Source organism: Pelobates fuscus, chromosome 10 (genome assembly GCF_036172605.1).
Source record: "Pelobates fuscus isolate aPelFus1 chromosome 10, aPelFus1.pri, whole genome shotgun sequence".
In the NCBI taxonomy this organism is placed as follows: Eukaryota; Metazoa; Chordata; class Amphibia; order Anura; family Pelobatidae; genus Pelobates; species Pelobates fuscus.
Window position 1 is genome coordinate 54,723,465 of NC_086326.1, and position 22,666 is coordinate 54,746,130.

General features: G+C 39.8%; 1 protein-coding gene across 1 annotated transcript in view; it reads right to left on the reverse strand.

Annotated features, from left to right (window-relative positions):
- The window catches only part of REEP3 (receptor accessory protein 3), a 142,650-nt gene that overhangs the window by 22,489 nt on the left and 97,495 nt on the right, over positions 1-22,666 (reverse strand). The window contains exons 4-5 of the mRNA XM_063434289.1: positions 17,919-18,039; positions 13,758-13,871 (exon numbers count right to left, since the gene is read on the reverse strand). Of these exons, the coding sequence (XP_063290359.1) occupies positions 13,758-13,871; positions 17,919-18,039 (235 nt within the window). The remainder of the gene's footprint in view (positions 1-13,757; positions 13,872-17,918; positions 18,040-22,666) is intronic.

Genomic DNA, 22,666 nt, shown 5'->3' on the forward strand with positions numbered 1-22,666 from the left:
CCACCTCTAGTGGCTGTCTACTAGATGCCACTAGACAGCCACTAGAGGGCACTTCCTGGTTCCTAGCACAGGAAACCTGTGCTAGAGCGTCGCTGGAAGTCCTCACGCTGTGTGAGGACCTCCAGCGTCGCTCATTTCCCCATAGGAAAGCATTTTCAATGCTTTCCTATGGGGAGCGCTAATGCACATGCGCGGTATTGGCGGTATCAGTCTCGCCCACCAGCCGACGGAGTCAGAAGGAGGAGTGGCGGCGGAGCAGAAAGCAGCGACGAGGGACATCGTCGCTGCCTCAGGTAAGTTACTGAAGGGGTTTTCACCCCTTCAGCAACCAGGGATTGGGGGGTGGGAGGGAGAGGGAACCTGCAGTGCCAGGAAAACGGATTGTATTCCTGGCACTGGAGTTTCCCTTTAATGATATGATAGGGGTGTCTGTTACCAAGGATATCACCAGACAAGTCAAAGTATCCTGATGTAACAACCACCACTTTCTGCTTTCTCCATTTTCTACTCAATACTACTCTAGAGCATTGTCATGCAATCCCACGACTGCAAAGTTTTGCTCCTAAAAATGAACAGTGCCGTTCTGATTGTTCAAGACACACAAGAATCCGTCAACTCAGTAAGTCTGGCGAGACTCATGCACAGAAATTAGAAATGTCAAACTCCTGCCAGACTAGGTCACTTTGAGATTTGAAGGCCGAACTCATAGAATTACATGGGCATTACATATTAAAAGGCCCGACCATAATTCTTAAACTTTCCTGGAATTTTATGGTCAATATCTGAACTGCTCTGGAGGAGAATATTTTTACAAAGACTAATTTGTTAGATTTTACATCCTCTTGCTTCTATGTCTTTTACGTTTAATAGTTTGTTGTAGCATGAGGATAACGGACCAAAAGTCAGTTTGGATTCCAGAAGCCCTCTAGTGGCTGCCTGTTAAACAGCCACTGAGGGCAGACTTAGAGCTGCAATGTGAACATCGCAGTTCTCTGGAACCAGGGCCGGACTGGCCCACCGGGATACCGGGAAATTTCCCGGTGGGCCGTTGGCAACTGGGGCCGGGGTGACCTGCGGCCGCAGGGAGAACTTGAAAGGCGGCCGCAGGGGAAGCTTTTCATGAGGCCGGGAGCAGGCTCTTCTGGGGGAGCAGGCTGTTCTGTCTCTGCTCCCCCTCCCTCGCAGCTTAATGAGACCGGAGCCGGAATATGACGTCATATTCCGGCCCCGGTCTTTCGAGCGCGCGAGGGAGGGGGAGCAGAGACAGAACAGCCTGCTCCCCCAAAAGAGCCTGCTCCCGGCCTCATGAAAAGCTTCCCCTGCGGCCGCCTTTCAAGTTCTTCCTGCAGCCGCCAGCACAGCTACCAGTCTGCCCACCCACAGGCAGTGGCGTACTACTTCAATAAAATGTAAGTAGTCATTTTATGTGATGGGGCTAAATTAATTAAAGGGGGGTGGATAATGGATTAATTAAAGAATTAAAGGGGAGGGAGGTTTAATTAAGGGGGGGTGTATTAATTAAGGGGGGAGTGAGTATTAATTAAGGGGGGTGTATTAATTAAGGAGGGTGTATTAATTAAGGGGGAGTGAGTATTAATTAAGGGGGAGTGAGTATTAATTAAGGGGGTGTATTAATTAAGGGGGTGTATTAATTAAGGGGGTGTATTAATTAAGGGGGTGTATTAATTAAGGGGGTGTATTAATTAAGGGGGGAGTGAGTATTAATTAAGGGGGGTGTATTAATTAAGGAGGGTGTATTAATTAAGGAGGGTGTATTCATTAAGGGGGGAGTGAGTATTAATTAAGGGGGTGTATTAACCCCTTAAGGACACATGACATGTGTGACATGTCATGATTCCCTTTTATTCCAGAAGTTTGGTCCTTAAGGAGTTAATTAAGGGGGGTGTATTAATTAAGGGGGGTGTATTAATTAAGGGGGGAGTGAGTATTAATTAAGGGGGGTGTGTTAATTAAGGGGGGTGTATTAATTAAGGGGGGTGTGGATTAATTAAGGGGGGTGTATTAATTAAGGGGGGAGTGAGTATTAATTAAGGGGGTGTATTAATTAAGGGTGTGTTAATTAAGTGGGTGTATTAATTAAGGGGGAGTGAGTATTAATTAAGGGGGTGTATTAATTAAGGGGGGTGTATTAATTAAGGGGGGTGTGTTAATTAAGGGGGGGGTATTAATTAAGGGGGGTGTGGATTAATTAAGGGGGTGTATTAATTAAGGGGGGATTGAGTATTAATTAAGGGGGGTGTATTAATTAAGGGGGGTGTGGATTAATTAAGGGGGGAGTGAGTATTAATTAAGGGGGGTGTATTAATTAAGGGGGTGTATTAATTAAGGGGGGTGTATTGATTAATTAAGGCGGGAGTGAGTATTAATTAAGGGGGTTGTATTAAGGGGGTGTATTAATTAAGGGGGGTGTGGATTAATTAAGGGGGGTGTATTAATTAAGGGGGGAGTGCGTATTAATTAAGTGTGGTGTATTAAGGGGGAGTGAGGATTAATTAAGGGGTGAGTGGATTAATTAAGGGGGATGTATTAATTAAGAGGGGTGTATTAATGGGGGTGTGGGTTAATTAAGGGGGGTCTATTAATTAAGGGGGGTGTATTAAGGGGGAGTGAGGATTAATTAAGGGGTGAGTGGATTAATTAAGGGGTGAGTGGATTAATTAAGGGGGATGTATTAATTAAGGGGGTGTGGATTAATTAAGGGGGTGTGGATTAATTAAGGGGGGTGTATTAAGGGGGAGTGAGGATTAATTAAGGGGGTGTAATAATTAAGGGGTGTGTGGATTAATTAAGGGGGGTGTATTAATTAAGGGGTGTGTTGATTAATTAAGGGGGTGTATTAATTAAGGGGGAGTGAGGATTAATTAAGGGGGGTGTATTAATTAAGGGGGGTGAGGATTTATTAAGGGGGGTGTATTAATTAAGGGGTGTGTGGATTAATTAAAGGGGGCTGTGGATTAAAGAATTAAAGGGGGAGGTTTACATAATGGGGTGCAGGTTTTTTTTGATTAAGGGGGTTGCAGTATTCTATTTATTAAGGGAGGATGTGCACTGCAGATTTTTGTTTTTTTGTTAAGGGGGTGTGCAGGGTTTTTATAAGGGGGTGTGCAGGTTTTTTGTTATTAAGAGGGGTTGTGCACGTTTTTGTTTTTTATTAAGGGGGTGTGCAGGGTTTTTTATTAAGGGGGTGTGCAGGATTTTTATGTGTAGGGAGTGAATGAAATTTATGCGATCGGGGTGCAGGGTTTTTATGTGTAGGGAGTGTCTGAAATTTATGTGATCGGGGTGCAGGGTTTTTATATGAAGGGCGAGACAAGGGGCTTTGTAGAAAGGGGCAGGGCAGGAGTTTTCTAGAAGGTTCTCACCAGCCCCTTTCTACAAAAGCACTGGTCTTCCCCCTTCTACAAAACTGGCGCATTTTACAAATTTTACAAGCAGTTTACAAATTTGTGCAATAAATATTATTGAAAACATTGAAAAAATATGTGGGTGTTTTCTTAAATTTTTATTATGGGGGGGGGGGGTTGCCACACTCAGGGTCCGCCCCGGGTGCCAAATGCTCTAGGTACGCCCCTGCCCACAGGTACTAAAAAATATGTATGTCAGTGGAAGTGTGTGTGTGTGTCATGCTGTGTGTGTTTGTGTCTGTCTGTCATGGTGTGTGTGTGTATGTGTCTGCGTCATGCTGTGTGTGTGTGTCTGCGTCATGCTGTGTGTGTGTGTCTGCGTCATGCTGTGTGTGTTTGTCTGCGTCATGCTGTGTGTGTGTCTGCGTCATGCTGTGTGTGTGTCTGCGTCATGCTGTGTGTGTGTGTCTGCGTCATGCTGTGTGTGTGTGTCTGCGTCATGCTGTGTGTGTGTGTCTGCGTCATGCTGTGTGTGTGTGTCTGCGTCATGCTGTGTGTGTGTGTCTGCGTCATGCTGTGTGTGTGTGTCTGCGTCATGCTGTGTGTGTGTGTCTGCGTCATGCTGTGTGTGTGTGTCTGTGTCATGCTGTGTGTGTCTGCGTCATGCTGTGTGTGTCTGCATCATGCTGTGTGTGTGTGTCTGCGTCATGCTGTGTGTGTGTGTCTGTGTCATGCTGTGTGTGTCTGTATCATGCTGTGTTTATGTCTGTGTCATGCTGTGTATCTGTCTGTGTCATGCTGTGTGTCTGTCTGTGTCATGCTGTGTCTGTATCATGGTGTGTGTCTGTCATGGTGTGTGTGTATGTCTGTCATGGTGTGTGTGTATGTCTGTCATGGTGTGTGTGTATGTCTGTCATGGTGTGTGTGTATGTCTGTCATGGTGTGTGTGTATGTCTGTCATGGTGTGTGTGTGTCTGTCTGTGTCATGGTGTGTGTGTGTCTGTCTGTGTCATGCTGTTTGTGTGTCTGTGTCATGCGGTGTGTGTGTGTCTGTGTCATGCTGTGTGTCTGTCATGGTGTGTGTGTGTGTCTGTCATGGTGTGTGTGTGTGTGTGTCTGTCATGGTGTGTGTGTGTCTGTCTGTGTCATGCTGTGTGTGTGTCTGTGTCATGCGGTGTGTGTGTGTGTGTCTGTCTGTGTCATGCGGTGTGTGTGTGTCTGTGTCATGCTGTGTATCTGTCTGTGTCATGCAGTGTGTGTGCGTCTGTCTGTGTCATGCTGTGTATCTGTCTGTGTCATGCTGTGTGTCTGTCTGTGTCATGCTGTGTCTGTATCATGGTGTGTGTCTGTCATGGTGTGTGTGTATGTCTGTCATGGTGTGTGTGTATGTGTCATGGTGTGTGTGTATGTCTGTCATGGTGTGTGTGTATGTCTGTCATGGTGTGTGTGTATGTCTGTCATGGTGTGTGTGTGTCTGTCTGTGTCATGTGGTTTGTGTGTCTGTGTCATGCGGTGTGTGTGTGTCTGTGTCATGCTGTGTGTCTGTCATGGTGTGTGTGTGTGTCTGTCATGGTGTGTGTGTGTGTGTGTCTGTCATGGTGTGTGTGTGTCTGTCTGTGTCATGCTGTGTGTGTGTCTGTGTCATGCGGTGTGTGTGTGTGTGTCTGTCTGTGTCATGCGGTGTGTGTGTGTCTGTGTCATGCTGTGTATCTGTCTGTGTCATGCAGTGTGTGTGCGTCTGTCTGTGTCATGCTGTGTGTCTGTCTGTGTCATGCAGTGTGTGTGTGTGTCTGTCTGTGTCATGCTGTGTGTGTGTGTGTCTGTCTGTGTCATGCAGTGTGTGTGGGTCTGTGTCATGCAGTGTGTGTGTGTCTGTCTGTGTCATGCTGTGTGTGTCTGTCTGTCTGTGTCATGCTGTGTGTCTGTCTGTGTCATGCTGTGTGTCTGTATGTGTCATGCTGTGTGTCTGTATGTGTCATGCTGTGTGTCTGTATGTGTCATGCTGTGTGTCTGTATGTGTCATGCTGTGTGTCTGTCTGTGTTACGCTGTGTGTGTCTGTTACGCTGTGTGTGTGTCTGTCTGTGTTACGCTGTGTGTGTCTGTATGTGTCATGTGTGTCTGTCTGTGTCACGGTGTGTCTGTATCATGGTGTGTGTCTGTCATGGTGTGTGTGTGTGTCTTTGTCTGTCATGGTGTGTGTGTGTGTCTTTGTCTGTCATGGTGTGTGTGTGTGTGTGTCAGTCGTGGTGTGTGTGTGTGTGTGTCAGTCGTGGTGTCTGTGTGTGTTTTTAAAAATAGTGTTTTACTCACCTTTTTTTTTTTTTTCCAACGTCGTGCTGGTCTCTGCCTCTGTGACTGAGATCATCAAGCTTGATGATCTCAGCCAATCCGCACTGACACAGGAAGCGCCTCTAGTGACCGTCTGAGTGTCTGTCACTAGAGGTGTCACTAGGAAGCAATGTAAACACTGCCTTTTCTCTGCAAAGTCAGTGTTTACATTCAAAAGCCTGCAGGGACAGGCTATAGACACCAGAACCACTACATTAAGCTGTGTGTGTGTGTGTGCCTGCTAGTGAGCTTGCTTGCTTGCGTGTGTGTGTGTGTGTGTGTGTGTGTGTGTGCCTGCTAGTGAGTGAGCTTGTGTTTTTATGTCAATGAGCTTATGTATATTAGTGAAATTGTTTGTCTATGAGGCTGTGTATCAATGAGCTTGTGTGTGTCAGTGAGATTGTCTGTGTCTGCATGTGAGTATGCTTACTGTATAATTAAATGTTTTACTCTGAAATGACCAATATATTATATTAGAAAAAGCAATATATATATATATATATATATATTGCGACAATATATGGCGCAGTGACTTATGGGGCTGGCATAATTTTTTTTTCCAGGGCTGCTTTGTATCCCCAGTCCGGCCCTGTCTGGAACTGCAATGTTTAACATTGCAGCACTAAGTGCAAAAGGGACACAGCACCCAGACCACTTCAATGAGCTGAAGTGGTCTGGGTGCCTACAGTTTCGCTTTAACGTCTGACAAATTCTGCCTAATAGACCCACCTTGGGCCTCTCAGCATATCTAACTCTCTCCATGAGATAGTTAGCTGCAGAAAATAACTACTTAGTACTCTTTTTTTAAAGGGGGGATTCAAGGAAAATTAGATTTAGATATGTTCACTTTTGTATACATACTTTACATTATTTATTTAATGTCCTTCAGCACAGAAAGGAGCTATGACAATGACATAATAGTCATTGCAAAAATAAAATTAAAAAAAATAAACAACAACCAATAATACTATGTTTCTTAGTCTATAATGTATCCTGTATAATTACTATTAGAACTGCAGTAATTGCTGCATAACAAAAGGGATTTTGTTTGTAGTTTATTTTTCCCCCCAAGCTGCGGGCTGAAAACAGCAGTCTCTGCTATTAGGTTTTCGAATGTAGGCTCTTCTGAATATAATCAATCAATTATGCCACAGTGGGTGAGGTAAGAACTTCCGGAATGGTAAGAAAGCAATAACAGCCTGCCATCTGATATTTGGAGCCCAATTTCTCCAATTTGCAAAGAAATGAATGAGTCATTTTTCAATTACAAGGTACTACATTCAGTATTTTGTAATTTGCATTAAGTGAAACTGCCACAAAAATAGAGTTTGCTATAATGAGAGAAAGGAAGCAAATATATTAAATATTCTAGATGTATACAATGAAATATATATATTATTGATCAACCTATTTTTATCTGTGCATTATCTAATTCTATATATAAATCTGCACAAACACCAAATAACAAGAATCAAATTTATTCACCAGTGTGTTATCCAGGTAAATTGGGACTGCATGAGCACTGATACAACATTCACGTTATCATAAAAAAATGTAAATTGCCCCTGCATTTATTAAAGGGACTGTCTGGACACCTAGGTAATATTGAGGTATATTAAAAGGTCATGGTAAATACCTAAATACACATGAGCAAGTTGTCAGACTGCTGGAAGAAAATAGATAATTAGTTGGCACTTTGTGCACACACTGTTGAGGGCAATTTAGTGAATATTGCTAGTAAATAAATTAATTCCTGGTGACAGTTAATGTTTTTATTCTGTGAAGATTGCTATGACATTTTGAACATTCAATTTTTCACACGTAAAACCTCAGGGGAAATGAAAACTAAGAAAAAATAATTAAAATGCCCTTTATTGAAATTATATAGTTATTACTAAGTGATTCTTTAGTACAGCCATACTATACCGTAACAGTGTCAGCATATTCTAATTCCATATTTCTTTAAAGGAGGGTATACACCACTATATGTTCTACCACCACTTTATGTTTTGAGTAGAAAAGATTCTTTCTGTTCAGTTTTCATTTTTTCCCCCTCATTTTTACTTGGTTACCCACTAATACAGGGGGGTCCTCAAACTCCGGCCCCCCAGATGTTGCTGAACTACAACTCCCATGATTTTCTGGCTATCTATGTAATTCAAAGAATCATGGGAGTTGTAGTTCAGCAACATCTGGGGGGTCGGAGTTTGAGGACCCCTGCACTAATATATTACATATTCATAAAGGTACACCATGTTTACGTAGATTCTTAGGATATGAATTGCAAATAAATATGTATGTGCAGTAATGCAGTAACTGATGTGAACAATATTTTATATATATCAAAAATAAAAGTAGGAAGGCACGCACTTTTTTCGGTTCTAAGAATAATGGATTTCTTTGAAAAGTATAGCCTCGGTGCTCCACAGTGGAACAAAAATACACATTTCAAATATTGGAAAGAAGTAGGAACTCATAGGATGATTTTTTTTTGTTTTTTGGGAGCACATCTAAAAACAGATCTCTTGTCTAAAGCCTGTGAAATCCATTCACCCTTTAACCCTGGCCAGACTTTCCTTGGCTATCCAATCAGAGACTTCTCAATGCAGCTCAATCAGAAGTCAAGGCAGGTACTCTGGGCAATTGCTGGCTCTTGAGTTTCTGTGGATATCTCATTCTTGTATTTTCACAATGTACATCATCATCTCTTTTTCTGTTTCATCATGACGTATCTTTATCTTATGCTCTTCATTTACAATATATATTTACGATCTATATGGGTTCATGACAACAGGTTTTACTTTACTAAATCCCCCAAACACAAAATATTATAATTATATATATATATATATATATTGGTTTATCTCTATATCTATATCATCCAATGCCTGCCTAGTGCTTCTCAGCACGCAGACCGTCTGCTGAACACATACACACACAGCACCCCTTAGTGTAACAGTTAGTAGGGGTGCTGTGTGGTGGGGTGTAGGGCTGCTGTGTGTGACAGCACAGCACCCCTTAGTGTAACAGCTAGTAGGGGTGCTGTGTGTGGTGGGGGTGGTGGTAAAGATACATTAATATATATATATATATATATATATTTTTTTTTTTAATCTGTATGCCCCCCCCTCCTTCCTTCTACAGCCAGCCCTGGTGGTATCCTGTCCTCCCGCGCGATGCTGTGTGGAGCGTTGTCATGGTAAAGCGCGGCAATGCTCCACACAGACTGCTCGCGGGAGGACAGGAGAGCTACTTCCTAGGTCCCTCCCCCTGCTTCCATGTCCTCCCGACAGAAAGTAGAGTAGGCACCTGCTATTTTGGGCAGGCAGGTGCCTACTCTGCATTGCTGCAGACAGCCAGGGGCCCCCCCTCCACCGGCGACCTATGGCCACGTGCCCACTGAGAGGGCCCGGCGTGCCATGGGTTCGCCATCACTGTCCTAGGGGCAATGTAAACACTGCCTTTTCTCTGAAAAGACAGTGTTTGCATAAAATGCCTAAAGGCAATGATTATACTCACCAGAACAAATACATTAAGCTGTAGTTGTTCTGGTGACAAAAACTGTTCAATGAGACTCGGTGATCTTCTCTTAGATAGAAACCATATAACTCTAAAAATACACTTGCAAAAATGTTAAGTCCCACAAGTGACCGGTAACGTGATAATTTGGTAATATTTCACAAAACATATCAAGCAAATCCACGCATCCACAGTGCTACTTCTCCCTTGCTTGATGTTGCATGGCAGGTGAACAATGCCATTTCATTATTCACATTAAGCCGTGAAATCTGTTTGAACTAATTTGATTCATTTGTCACACTTATTTAAATAGCTGTGTCACAGAAATACATTTCTTCCCCTTTCTCTGCCCCTGAGCAATGCTCCTCAAAGAAGGAAAAATACATTTGATACCTTTAAAAATACGTACAAATCCATCCACACATACAGCTAACAATACATAGACACTTATCATCTGCATACAGACCTATGCAGACACACACACACACACACAAATTATATATATATATATATATATATATATATATATATATACACACACACACACACAGAATACACACACACACACACAGTGTCATAAGAAATTAGCAACAATTTAGGAGACAGTTATATAGCCAAATAATAATCTTTGCATGTGCTGTGCTGTATTAGAAGCAAAAACTGGGGGAATATTCTAGGTTATTATATAACCTGGTTAATAATGGGCAATAAAAAAATGTCACACAACAATTACGGTGAGTTAGATGGGTATAAAATAAATAAATAAATAAATATATATATATATATATATATATATATATATATATATATATATATCTTTGGATTAAAGGACCACTATAGTGCCAGGAAAACAAACTTGTTTTCCTATTATAGGGTCTTTAGGTCCGTCCCCCCCCACCCTCAGGGTCCCACTCCCGCTTTGCTGAAGGGGGAGGAAGGGGTTAAATTCTTACCTTTCTCCAGCGCCGGGCTCCCTCAGGGCGGTGGCACTCTCCTCCCTCTTCCGTCATCATCCGCCGAATGCGCATGCACGGCAAGAGCCACGCACGCATTCAATCAGTCCATAGAAAGCATTTCTCAATGCTTTACTATGGACGTCAGCGTCTTCTCACTGTGATTTTCACAGTGAGAAGCGCGGAAGCCCCTATAGTGGCTGTCAATGAGACAGCCACTAGAGGCTGGATTAACCCTCAGTGTAAACATAGCAGTTTCTCTGAAACTGCTATGTTTTCAGCTGCAGGGTTAAAACTAGGGGGACCTGGCACCCAGACCACTTCATTGAGCTGAAGTGGTCTGGGTGCCTGTAGTGGTCCTTCAACCAAAAATCACAACACTGCCTAGAGATTATTCTGTCAACAGGCAGCTAACAAAGGAGGAAGTACTGTGCGTCATAAACGAATACACAAACATTACATTGTTAGTGAGAGACTAGTTTACTTCATTGCACACAATATATTCTTCAAAATAACCATCCAGAAACACACACTACTCATCATTCCTTTGGGATAAGTAATATTGCTTGCAGATGCAAATATAGGCCTTGATTTAAGTGTGTGTGTATCCGTTATATATAGACATATATACATTAATATATATTATTTAAACATAAAATCTTATCCTAAAATATTGAAGTAGAGGCCATCATCTCATCTTAATGAATCATTAAAGTGTTAGGAACACAAATCTGTATTTGTAACATGTTCCACTCCCTAGTAATATAGGTCCACCCTGCATGTTGCGTAAAATAAAATAAAGGACCTGATGTACATGCACAGTGAGTGCACATCCAAGCTACCCCATATGATATCACTGAGTCAATGCTTTCCCATGGGGGCTTCCATTTCACAAGACTGAGTTTTACTCCATCAATGCAGTGGAAGCACCCCCAGTGTCTGTTAGTGTAACAGCTAGTGGAGGTGTATGTCACTTTTCAAGGTAAACATTGCTGTTTCTTGAAACATTGCTGTTTCTTGAATATTTAAATTGGCCGAACCACTGCACCTAGGCCACTTCATTGAGATTGAGAGGCCTGGGTGACTTTAGTGTTTCTTCAATGTTCTGACTGAAGCTTACAGTCTGGAGTCAAACTCCAAGTTACAAGATTGTATGCCTAGTGCATGACTATCATTAGAAATTTGAAAAATAAAGTGGTGGTCCAGGCACTCAATAAGATAACATAACAGCAGATTGACTAAGTTGCTGTGTGTTTGCCCCAATAAAGCTGCTGTTATGCTATCTACTTGAGTGCCTGGACCACCACTTTATTTTTCATATTTAATGTGGGGTCTGGCCTGCCCCTAATCCAGTGCACCATGGTAGCCTGGTTAGTGCGATCTCCTCCAATCTACTATCTACTATCTACGATTATAAATTCAACAGGAAAATATATTGTATTTAAACTTGCTGAAGACATAGGACAATATTCAGTACGTTTTTATTTTGTGCATTGTAAAATTTACTTGGAAAGCACAGAATATCATATTTTTATTCATATTTAATCAAATAAAAAAGTAATAATAAATCTTATATGTAATTTAAAAGATACTACTTGTGTACTTTTAAGGATCAGGCTATTCTTTAAATAATCTGTAAAAGTGTAAAATGTTAACATTGTGTTAAAAAAGCTATGGTAAGTTTGCTTGTAAGCTCATTGCATGCTTTAGATACTGGGTCAGATACCATTACCTGAGATAGTTTGCAGAAGCCTTAAAGGATAGTTTGGAAAAAGTGGACAGAAAAAAATAAGGAGAGAGAGAGAGAGAGAAGAGAAAAAAAAAGAGACAGCTTATTATAAATGTTCTACCAGCATCAACTGCAGATCTTACCATCTCCGCAAAATAAATAGCCATTTTATGCATGTAAAGCATTTTGGACCAGACATTTAAAATACACACACACACACACACACACACACACCAATTCTTTCAAGAGATTATTTACACTTCTACTGGTTCATCATTCAGAAAAACTAAGCTCTCATTTCCACGGAGTGTCCCATGCTAGACAGGTGGATTTAAGTATCTAGCAAAACATCTAGCATTTCCATGAAGTAAAGTATTCAGAAACCCAGTGCGAAGCAAGTCTGTAAAAAGTAAGGGCATCAACCAAATTAATTGAGGTCTATTTACCAATTACGCCACAGCAGTAGGTACATTGATGCTTCGAGAAAAGCAATTAGCAATGGTGAACATGTATGCAACAATGCCATATGTTTTCAAACATATAGATTTAAATAAATATAGAGATAGGAAATGTACAATTACACAGGCATGTGCAAATACAAAAGTCTTCTTTTAATACTTGTGAGTCACTTGACTTATTGTATTATTTAGTGCTAACAGCCCTTGCTCTGTTGTACAAAGCAACACACATACACACAACAGAAGGAAGAATTATATGACGGAACAGTTGGTCACAGAACAGACAGAAGATTTAACAATACCTAAAACATGCAGAAAATATCCCAGGTTTAAAATCTTAAACTTGTTCAATGAAATGTTTTTTCTCACTTTAAACGTAAATATTGTCTGCTTAGAACACTTGTAACAAGAATGGATTCTCACTAAGTTCACAGGAAGGTTTTGGGGATTCCAATATATGGAAAGACTCTTTCTGTATTGTCACAAGATTGTACCTCTTTTTCCTCAAGAGTGACTGCATCTCTAGCAAGACCAGGATTATTAGACCATCTAATGGTGTTTGGCTGATGATTATTTTAATTAATGTCTGTGGTTAAAGTGTTTATCATTTCTCCAGTTACTGTCTGGTTAGTATGCATCCAAAAGAAAATCTGACATTACTTTACAGAAATTCACATAAGCATATGGCATAGAAATATCCATTAAATAAATATATCATTCTTAATATTCCCCATCTGTATGCTTTATAGGGTCATTTCAGTCTGGTATGAACAGCTCCTAAGGACGAGGGTTGGAATTCATTTTTAAGTATTGTATTTAGTTTTCCATTCTCCAACCTTCAAAAATCTGCTGATAGAAGCATGTTTAAGATTAAAATGACTTTGGAAAATGAAGAGGGGGACTTTTATGGATTTGATTGAGGATATATTTACTATTACGGTTTTCTGTAGTCTCAAATTTTAAGGCAATTGAACAGCAATTTTGCATTTCAGCTGAAAGTAGCAAGGTGAAGTATAAGAGGCTTGATCTGATATTAGCTGGTAGATTACACTTTAGTGGCCATTGCAGTTACACATAAAAAAAAAACTTTAAAAAAAAAACGTCAAAAATAGTTGTTAAAGGTACATATGGGTTTGGGAAATGCACAGGTTAAATTTAGCTAGAAGCTTTGTGTAGGATCAGAGTGGGGTGTCCCAGCAAAACTCTCTCTGAAGTTCTTATTTCATTTAAACCTTATAAAAGTTTTATAAAATTATTTGGAACCAACGTCCTTGTTAAGATGGAACGCTAAATCAAACCGCTTAAAATTATAAGCGATAGTGCAATCTTTAATATTAAAGTGACATATGACAATTGTATTATTATTCATAATTATCTAAACAATATGCTGAGAGTGTGTCCTACCTTCACAGCAGCAGTTACAGCGGCAGTTGCAGCTAAATTCAACCCTTGCTTGCCAAAGTTCACCATTGTTTCGTATCCCTTTTCTTTGGCTTGTACAATATAGTCATCAATCTCCTATTAAAAATGAAGAGCATATGTTGTAACACATAGGGTCATAAAATATACATATGAGCGTGTCACGCATAGAACAGTGTGGCAGAAGAACAGACCAGAACAATAAACAGAGGAAGCAGATACCTGGGGTACAGAGAGTGCAAGGGTACTCAGCACATTAAGAACTATAACAAATATGTTCTCCTTGGGGGAAGATCTGACAGAAGAGGGAAATAAATTGGGTGCAGCTTTCAGGGGTGCATAATGACTTTTGTTACGCATGGGGCTTATTCTCCACCCACTTCTCCTTGAGGAAATCCAAAAGAAATTTCAATTTATATTTCTTGGGTTATGGAGCGAAAGTCTCAGTCACTGACTTTTTCAAGGCTTGCGTGGACATCTTAATTAGTTAATTAGCATAATAATTTAGAATAGCTGGCTAGCTGGCCAGATCTTGCCCGTGGTAACGTATAAACAATGAAAACATAGCTGGGTGTGGCACATTCATTTCAATGTACATTGTAAATGATAACATACTGAGAAAATGCAGGCTAAGGTTGGTCCCATATCTTAACACATATGAGGATAATGCATTAACCCCTTCACTTAACACAGTAAAGGAATTTAAGCATGCGTGGGATAGACATAAGGCTATCCTAACTATAAGATAAGGCCAGGGACTAATTGAAGCATTTAGAAAATCGGGCAGACTAGATGGGTCGAATGGTTCTTACCTACCGTCACATTCTATGTTTCACTGCGTATAACAACTCAAGCTTACAAATGGCAAACATTGTCATCCATTGTATGTCCAGGCCTCCAGTGCATAACGAGGAAGGCTTAATCCTCATTATACCAATTAAACCGCCCAAACGGGGCCCAGGGATATCACCACAAATGCACCACAATAAGCAAGTGTGATCCTCTGTTTTCTTCTAAATTTATATAAAGATTTAGCAAGTTTCTCTCAGTTCAGTTCAGTCCAGGCAAAGCCCAAATGAAGAGGCGATATAAAAACATTTTATGATTTTTCTATGCTGACTGCAAGGTACAAAAGGCAGAGCTTGTAACAGTGATTGACCAGAGGAAAATAAAAAACAAAGCCAAGATGGAGGCAGCCAGCTGCAGGATAAAGAGGTGTGGATTTCTACATTTAAACACATACTTGTTAAAAATAGCAGATCACTAAACATATTGTAACATTCGGTCTTTCAAGCAGAACTGTCACTTCCAAGATTATCATTTTCCAGACATCACAATTTTCCAAAGAGAACTCACTCGCCTTCTGGAATGTCCTGCTTATCTATATATGGTGGTTCCACGCAGCCCTGCAGTGTTTTATATAATATGTAACCCTAGCTTGGAACAGGATTCTTAAACGGGGCACTGCAACTGCTTCAGCTCATTCACGTTGTTATGGTATGTGTAGTCCCTTGGTGCTGTCCTTACACTCCGCAATCAATTCTTTTTTAATGCTAAACGAGGATCCTGAGCAACAGTGGGAAGCTGTGATTTGCCAAGTGTCAGCTGGCCACTCGCAGCCTACCAAAGCTGCCCTTTCTGGTTTTGGTACTGGTATAAGGAAGTGTGCAAGCTTTGTCTTTGTCCAGTAGGTGCCTTATTTAAAGGGTTATTTACTAAAGTAAGAATTCTTGGGAAATCAAAGTAAAGTCAAAGTGAATTTAAAATGTAAGATTAAGGTAGTCAAACTGGAGCAGTAGACTGAAAACATTTTTCCAGTTTGGCTACTTTGGCCCTAAAAAGACATTTGCTTTGAATTACCAGGAATTTTTACTTTAGTAGATAATCCTATTAGTGTTAAACTGCTCATAAATGATCTGACAATGGATAGTGCCAGAGGAGTCCAATCACTATAACCAAATTAATGACATGAAGCAGTTATAAAGCCTACAGTGTCCATTAAAAGGACATCTGTAATAATGGGTTTAATAATTAAATGATGGCACCATACCTACATTGGTTCGAAATACATACACTTGTACATTATAATAATAAATAAATGCATACACATTTACTAAATAATAAATAAATACATACACTTGTACTATATTTGAAAGACACAAAAAGTGATTGTAGTTGTGATAGAATACATTTTATACAATATAGTAAAGGCAGCTGAAGATAAATCCCTAAAAAATACTCTTTTTTATTTTAAATCTATTTGGTTTCTTCTTTCCTTTCATTCTGTACTTTTTGTTTATTTTAATTAATATCAAGTTGATCTTTACTTTATTATGCTGTTTTTATTGGCTATATCCTCTAACTCAAGGTCTCCCTCACCTTTTGTTCCTGTATTTCAAAACTTGTTTTGTTACCAAATATCCTTATGTTTGTTTGCCTGTTTTATACAGCACTGTGGGACATGTTAACGCTTTAAAAATAAGATCTGTCAGGTATCAAAAATAATCCCTAAACCTTGTCCTTTAACTAAATAATGCAAATTTTTTTTAAAAAAATTATATATACCGTATTTATCGGCGTATAACACGCACTTTTTCTCCCTGAAAATAGGGGGAAAATGATGGGTGCGTGTTATACGCCGATATACATATTTACTTACCTGTCTTGAAGCGTGGGCCAGTGTTCAGCGCGCACCGCGGTACAGGAACTTCAATTTCAGGTTCCGGTTTCCAGCGGGACTGAAAGGAAGTGTGCACACTTCCTTTCAGTCCTGCCGGAAACCGGAACCTGAAATTGAAGTTACTGTACCGCGGTGCGCGCTGTGAAGCCGGCCCACGCTTCAAGACAGGTAAGTAATTATGGGACAAGGGAAAGTGCACTATGGGACATGGGGAGGGGGGACACTATGGGAGGGAGGGGGTACACTATGGGGGGGGGGGGACACTATGGGAGGGGGCGGAGAATACTATGGAAAGGGGGGGCACACTATGGGATGGGGGGATACTATGGGATGGGGGGATACTATGGGATGAGGGGGGACACTATGGGAGCTGGTGGAGAATACTATGGGAGGGGGGGACACTATGGGATGGTGGGGACACTATGGGATGAGGGGGGGACACTATGGGATGAGGGGGGGACACTATGGGAGGGGGTGGAGAATACTATGGGAGGGGGTGGAGAATACTATGGGAGGGGGTGGAGAATACTATGGGAGGGTGGGGAGAATACTATGGGATGGTGGGGACACTATGGGATGAGGGGGGGGACACTATGGGATGAGGGGGGGACACTATGGGAGGGGGTGGAGAATACTATGGGAGGGGGGGAAATTTCCTGGAATTTCCTTCTTAAAATGAGGTGCGTGTTATACGCCGATAAATACGGTATATATTATATATATTTATATATATATATATATACAAATGTTTTAATAGAATATTGTATTTTCGGATCTGATTAATCACTTTTTTTTTTTTTACAAGTGGATTAGACATGGAAGTCCATATATATTTGCTAGTAGACAGCGCCATTATATGAGTTACAGGCCAAGACTTGCCTGGTAAGTTGACAACTAAGAGCATTTAAATATATTTTACATATAAAAGATCAGATATAGAATTATGTCATTAATATTTGGTATTAGATTATGGCATCTTTATAACGGCTGTACACACTGCAAGGAAAAAGAAATGCACACAGTTTAATGCATACGCATAGGATAAAATATAAAAAAAGAAGAAAAAAAAAGCCTGGGGGAAAACCAGTGTATACCTCAATTGGTCAAAGTGTTCTATAACGATGCCGGCAATTTCTGAAGGCAGCCGCTTTAAATATATGGTAAGACTGATAGGGTTTTTCAGTAAAGCGGTTTTCAAATGTAAGGTCAAAATAGCCAAATTGGAAAAATTCTCTAATTCAGCTATGTTTTCACATCCGCTACTATGGTCTTAAATTTGAAATTCACTTCAGTGAATAACCCTGGGAATATTTTTCCATTTACAAAACTATGAAGATTTTTTTTTGTGTAAATTACAGGATAAGAATATAATGGCAATGGCTATAAGCTTAAGATCCTTTTTTTTTTTTTATCCAGAAAGGAAGATATATTATCAGGTGTAGAATGTAGATCTAGTTCTATCTTACCCTTTCTCGAGATGAAAGAAGAGGATGCAGAAATTTCCTATACAATAGGCTAGCCCCTCTTGTATAAGGGGACAGCAGCCAGACAACAAAGGCAATCTTCAGTTCATAATAAAGTGGAAACCTAAGGAAATAAAAAGAAACCGTATTAATTACAAACCACAACCTATTTTCACATAGCAATATTGAATACTCAAATCACAAACATATTTGGCACAATGGCTGTTCTGAGAAATTTTAGATTACTTACTAATAATTTATGCATATAAAATGTAATTTAGAACAAGAACAATGTATGTCAGATTGGTTTGCCCAGGACTGTGAAATAACCCCCATCATGGCATACCATTTTCAACTGCAGACAACCCAGGGTATTCAAAATGGGTCCAGTCTTTTGTAGTAGCCACTTTGTCACAAACGCTGGCCAAAGTTAGCATTTTTATTTTATTTTTTTTATTTGAAAAAAAAAAAAAGAAAAATTGGCAATATATATATACACATATACACAAATATATATATATATACACACACACACGCACACACACACATTTATAAACAAACACTTATTTTCTATGTATAATAGATTATAATTGAAGCATGTTATAATATATTATACATATATATTACATAGTTACATAGCTGAAAAGAGAATTGCGTCCATCAAGTTCAGCCTTCCTCACATATGCTTTTGCTGTTGATCCAAAAGAAAGCAAAAAACCCAGTCTAAAGCGCTTCCAATACTGCAACAAACTAGGAAAAAATTCCTTCTTGACCCCAAAATAGCAGTCAGGTGTCTCATTGGATCAAGCAGCTATTATCCCACAAATTAGAAATTACATCCCTGTATGTTATGTTTTTGCAAGTACCGGTATTTATCTGTATGGACTCTGATAAAACCACCTCTTCAGGCAGAGAATTCCATATCCCTATTACTCTTACTGTAAAAAAAACTTTAATCTCTGCACTTTTTCTACTGCCATGATATCCTTTTCAAGAACAGGTGCCCAAAACTGCACAGCATATTCAAGGAGTGGTCTTACCAGCTATTTATAAAGAGAAAAAATTATATTTTCATCCTGATAATTTATGCCCCTATTTATACATGACAAAACCTTACTGGCCTTAGCAACTGCAGATTGACATTGCATATTGCTGCCTTATTTGTCGTCTATAACAATTTCCAAATCCTATCCATAATTCACTACCATTTAGGGTGTAAGTTGCTTGTGCATTCTTGACCCCGAAGTGCATAACTTTGCATTTCTCTACGTTAAATTTCATCTGCCATTTTAGTGCCCAATCCCCCAATCTATCCAAATCCCTCTGCAGCAAAATCCTGCTCACATTTTATTACTTTACAAAGTTTTGTGTCATCTGCAAACACTGAAACATGGTTTTGAATGCCTATTTCAAGATCATTTATAAATATGATAAATAGAAGCGGTCCCAAAACAGAACCCTGAGGGACACCACTTACCACTTTTGTCCAGCCTATGTGTATATATCTCAAAGTACACTTATACTGAAATCATATATATGCATTATATATGTATGAGACATTGTAAAATGTTTTAATTATAGGAAAAAATGCTATTTAAAAAAAATAGTATACACATATAATATATGTATAACATATTTATTTACTTTTTAGCAGCCTGGGGGACTGCCTGACAGCTCAGACAGTCCCCTGCTGGAAGCTCCTAGACTCCTATTGCAGAGATGTGATCGTGCTGATCACATAGCCCTGGAGGGCCAGAGCTGCTGAAGGGGGACTGCTGGGGTCAACCCCCCAACCCCCCGACCGTGATCGCCGGTCCAGGAAGTCCAGGGCTCCTATTTGCCGCCGAAATACTAGGTATGTCTGCGGTCCTTAACGACCATTTTTTGTCGAATGTACTCAGTACGTCCACGGTCGTTAAGGAGATATACATAGAATGAAACGCTGAACTTCAGTACTGCACATTGTGCAGCACTGACCCAGGAAGCATCTTTAGTCCCGGTCTTAGCAGTGGTCACTAGAAGTGTCCCTAGGCAGTAATGTAAATATACATACCCACCAGGACAACTACATTAAGCTGTAGATTTTCTGGTGACTAGTGTCGCTTTAAGCATGAATTGTGTGTACTATCAGGGAAATTGGTTCACTCTTACCCTACCTTGAATTTTGTCCCACCCTGTACTTATACTCACATAAAAAATTCTACATGCTTACAATACCTGTATGACCTAAATGACCAAGTAAGGTTATGCTACGTTAAATTAATGTTATAAATAGGAGTACGTCTGTCACACTATACACGTCTGATTATCGTTTATAATTTATTTAAATGAAACACTGCTTAAAGGGACACTATAGGAGCCCAGACCACTTCAGTTTATTAAAGTGGTAGGGGTGCAGTGGCCCTGCCAGTGTAACCCTGCAATGGTAATTATTGCAGTTATTGATAAACAGCAGTAATTACATTGCGGGGTAAACTCCACCTCTAGTGGCTGTCTATGCATATTTTGTTGTTGTTTTTTTAATCCTTGATGCGCTGCAGTGGGGAGGGTGCAAGCTATTGGGGCACTATATGTTATGAATACAATTTTGTATTACTAGCCTTTAGTTTCCCTTTAAGTTAGGTTGTTCCATTATGCCTGCAGTAAGATGGACCAGTTTTTCTATGCATATTTTAATATACACGATCATACTTTGCAACAAATCTCTGAATTTATTTTACTCATCCCGTGACTGAAAGAACTAGTAGCATTTGTTCTTGGACTGTGCTTTATAAGAACAATTCCAAATAACAGCTGTGTGGCTGACAGCTGGTCCACACTGCACGAGAGTGTGATATTGTGCAACACTGTAAAAGTTAGAAAAATATGTACAAGTGAAGTTATAAAAGCCTATTTTTGAGAAAAACTATTTTATTTTACCTTTAACCCCTTACGACCAAAAATTCTGTAATAAAAGGGAATCATGACATGTCACACATGTCATGTGTCCTTAAGGGGTTAAAGTAAGCTGTTTTCCTAACACAATAGTGTCCCTCTGCCCCCGCAACTAATCCCCACCCCCCATGGGCCACGTAAAGGGTCAAACAATCCTTTAAATACTTACCCGATTGCTGCATGATGACTCTTGGCACTGGGTTGAGTTCCTCCAACATCAACAGATGGGGGAACCTAATGTGCATGCCAGATAAGCACATTAGGCCTTCCCTTTTTCAACACGCTGGGCGTGGGGGATGTAAAGCATCATTTTAACGAGTCAAACTTCACGATAGCCAGGAAGCACCTTGAATGCGATCCAGGAGACAGCCACAAAAGGCAGTCTTAAACCTGCAATGTAAACATTACAGTTTCTCTGAAACTGAAATGTTTTAGATTGCAGGGTTAAGAAAACTGTTAAACTTTACCCAGACCACTTCAATGAGATGAAGTGACCTGGGTGCCTATGGTGTCCCTTTAATATTTTATTCACACATACTATCAGAACAGATTTTTCATTATAGGTATCAAACAAATAAAACACCCATACTTTTAAAGCTGAAAAGTAAAATGCAAGTATAACTGTATATATAGCTATTTTACTTGGGGAGTGGGGAGGGGGGAGGAGAACAAATACGTAGTCTGCCAGGCATTCACAACATTCAAATAGACTTCCAAAATCAAAGAAAAGTAGAGTGTCCCTTGATATGATTCAGTGTGAAATGGAGGGGATTGTGTATGGAAAGTAGTTGTGTCACTATAAGAGTTTTTACTCAGCAGTTATTTACATAGAAAATCTCCTCTTTGGAGGTGTCACTTTCTGCCATACAAAGACTATTAACTTCCAAATCACACCCACATAACTTTTATCCCAACATTGACTTTTCCTGCCAACGCTTACATTTGCTAAAAGCGAGGAATACTGGCCAGATTGTCAAGTCAGACTACATATTGCTTGCTTACAAGCCATGAATTTGGAACCTAAGAAAATTAAAAATTACCAGATGCTATGCACAGTGTGGGGAATCTGTAGTAAAAGAAGACTTTAATTTGACCTCTCTACCCAAACTAGTATGCTTTGTATGATTTGGGAGAGGACATTTTTTAATTTATTTTTTAAATCACACATCCCAACAAATAACCCCTCTTGCCCCCCAATACAATAATTAGATTCAGCTACCACAGGATTTGACTGTTTACAAATGAGATATGCAAAAGCAGCAAGGAAAGTGACAATTTATGGATTTGACAACACAACAAGAAAATAAACGACCGGTGTGATCAAATCAGAAGCACTAAAAAAAAAAATTATAATTTTTTTTTAAATTGTCTTCTTTCTTCCATATTAACAAATCCTCTTTGGGCACATTTAGAAATCTAACGCCCTCTGAAATAGTCTCTTCTCCCCTCAATTTTGATTTTGGTTATTATTTTGAGTTTTTTTATGAAATTAAATGTACACAGAACAAGACTCAGTGTTTAGGTGATATGCCCACCACCTAAACTAACCAAGTGGGAGTGTAGCGCTATTAAATTGAATCAAGGCTTGCCCAACAATAGATGCAGGGTGATCAAATAGCATATGAAAAATAAGAGCGAAAAATAATCTAATAGTGTAACTCTATTGGTGAGGTAACTTGATATAATTAATGTATAATCCAAACTCACATTTTACAGAGCCTTTTCAGATATAAGAAACAACAAAGTGGAGACCACATTCAATAAGCATACAATATATATATACAACCTGGAAATATAACCAGAGTAGAAATATTCTA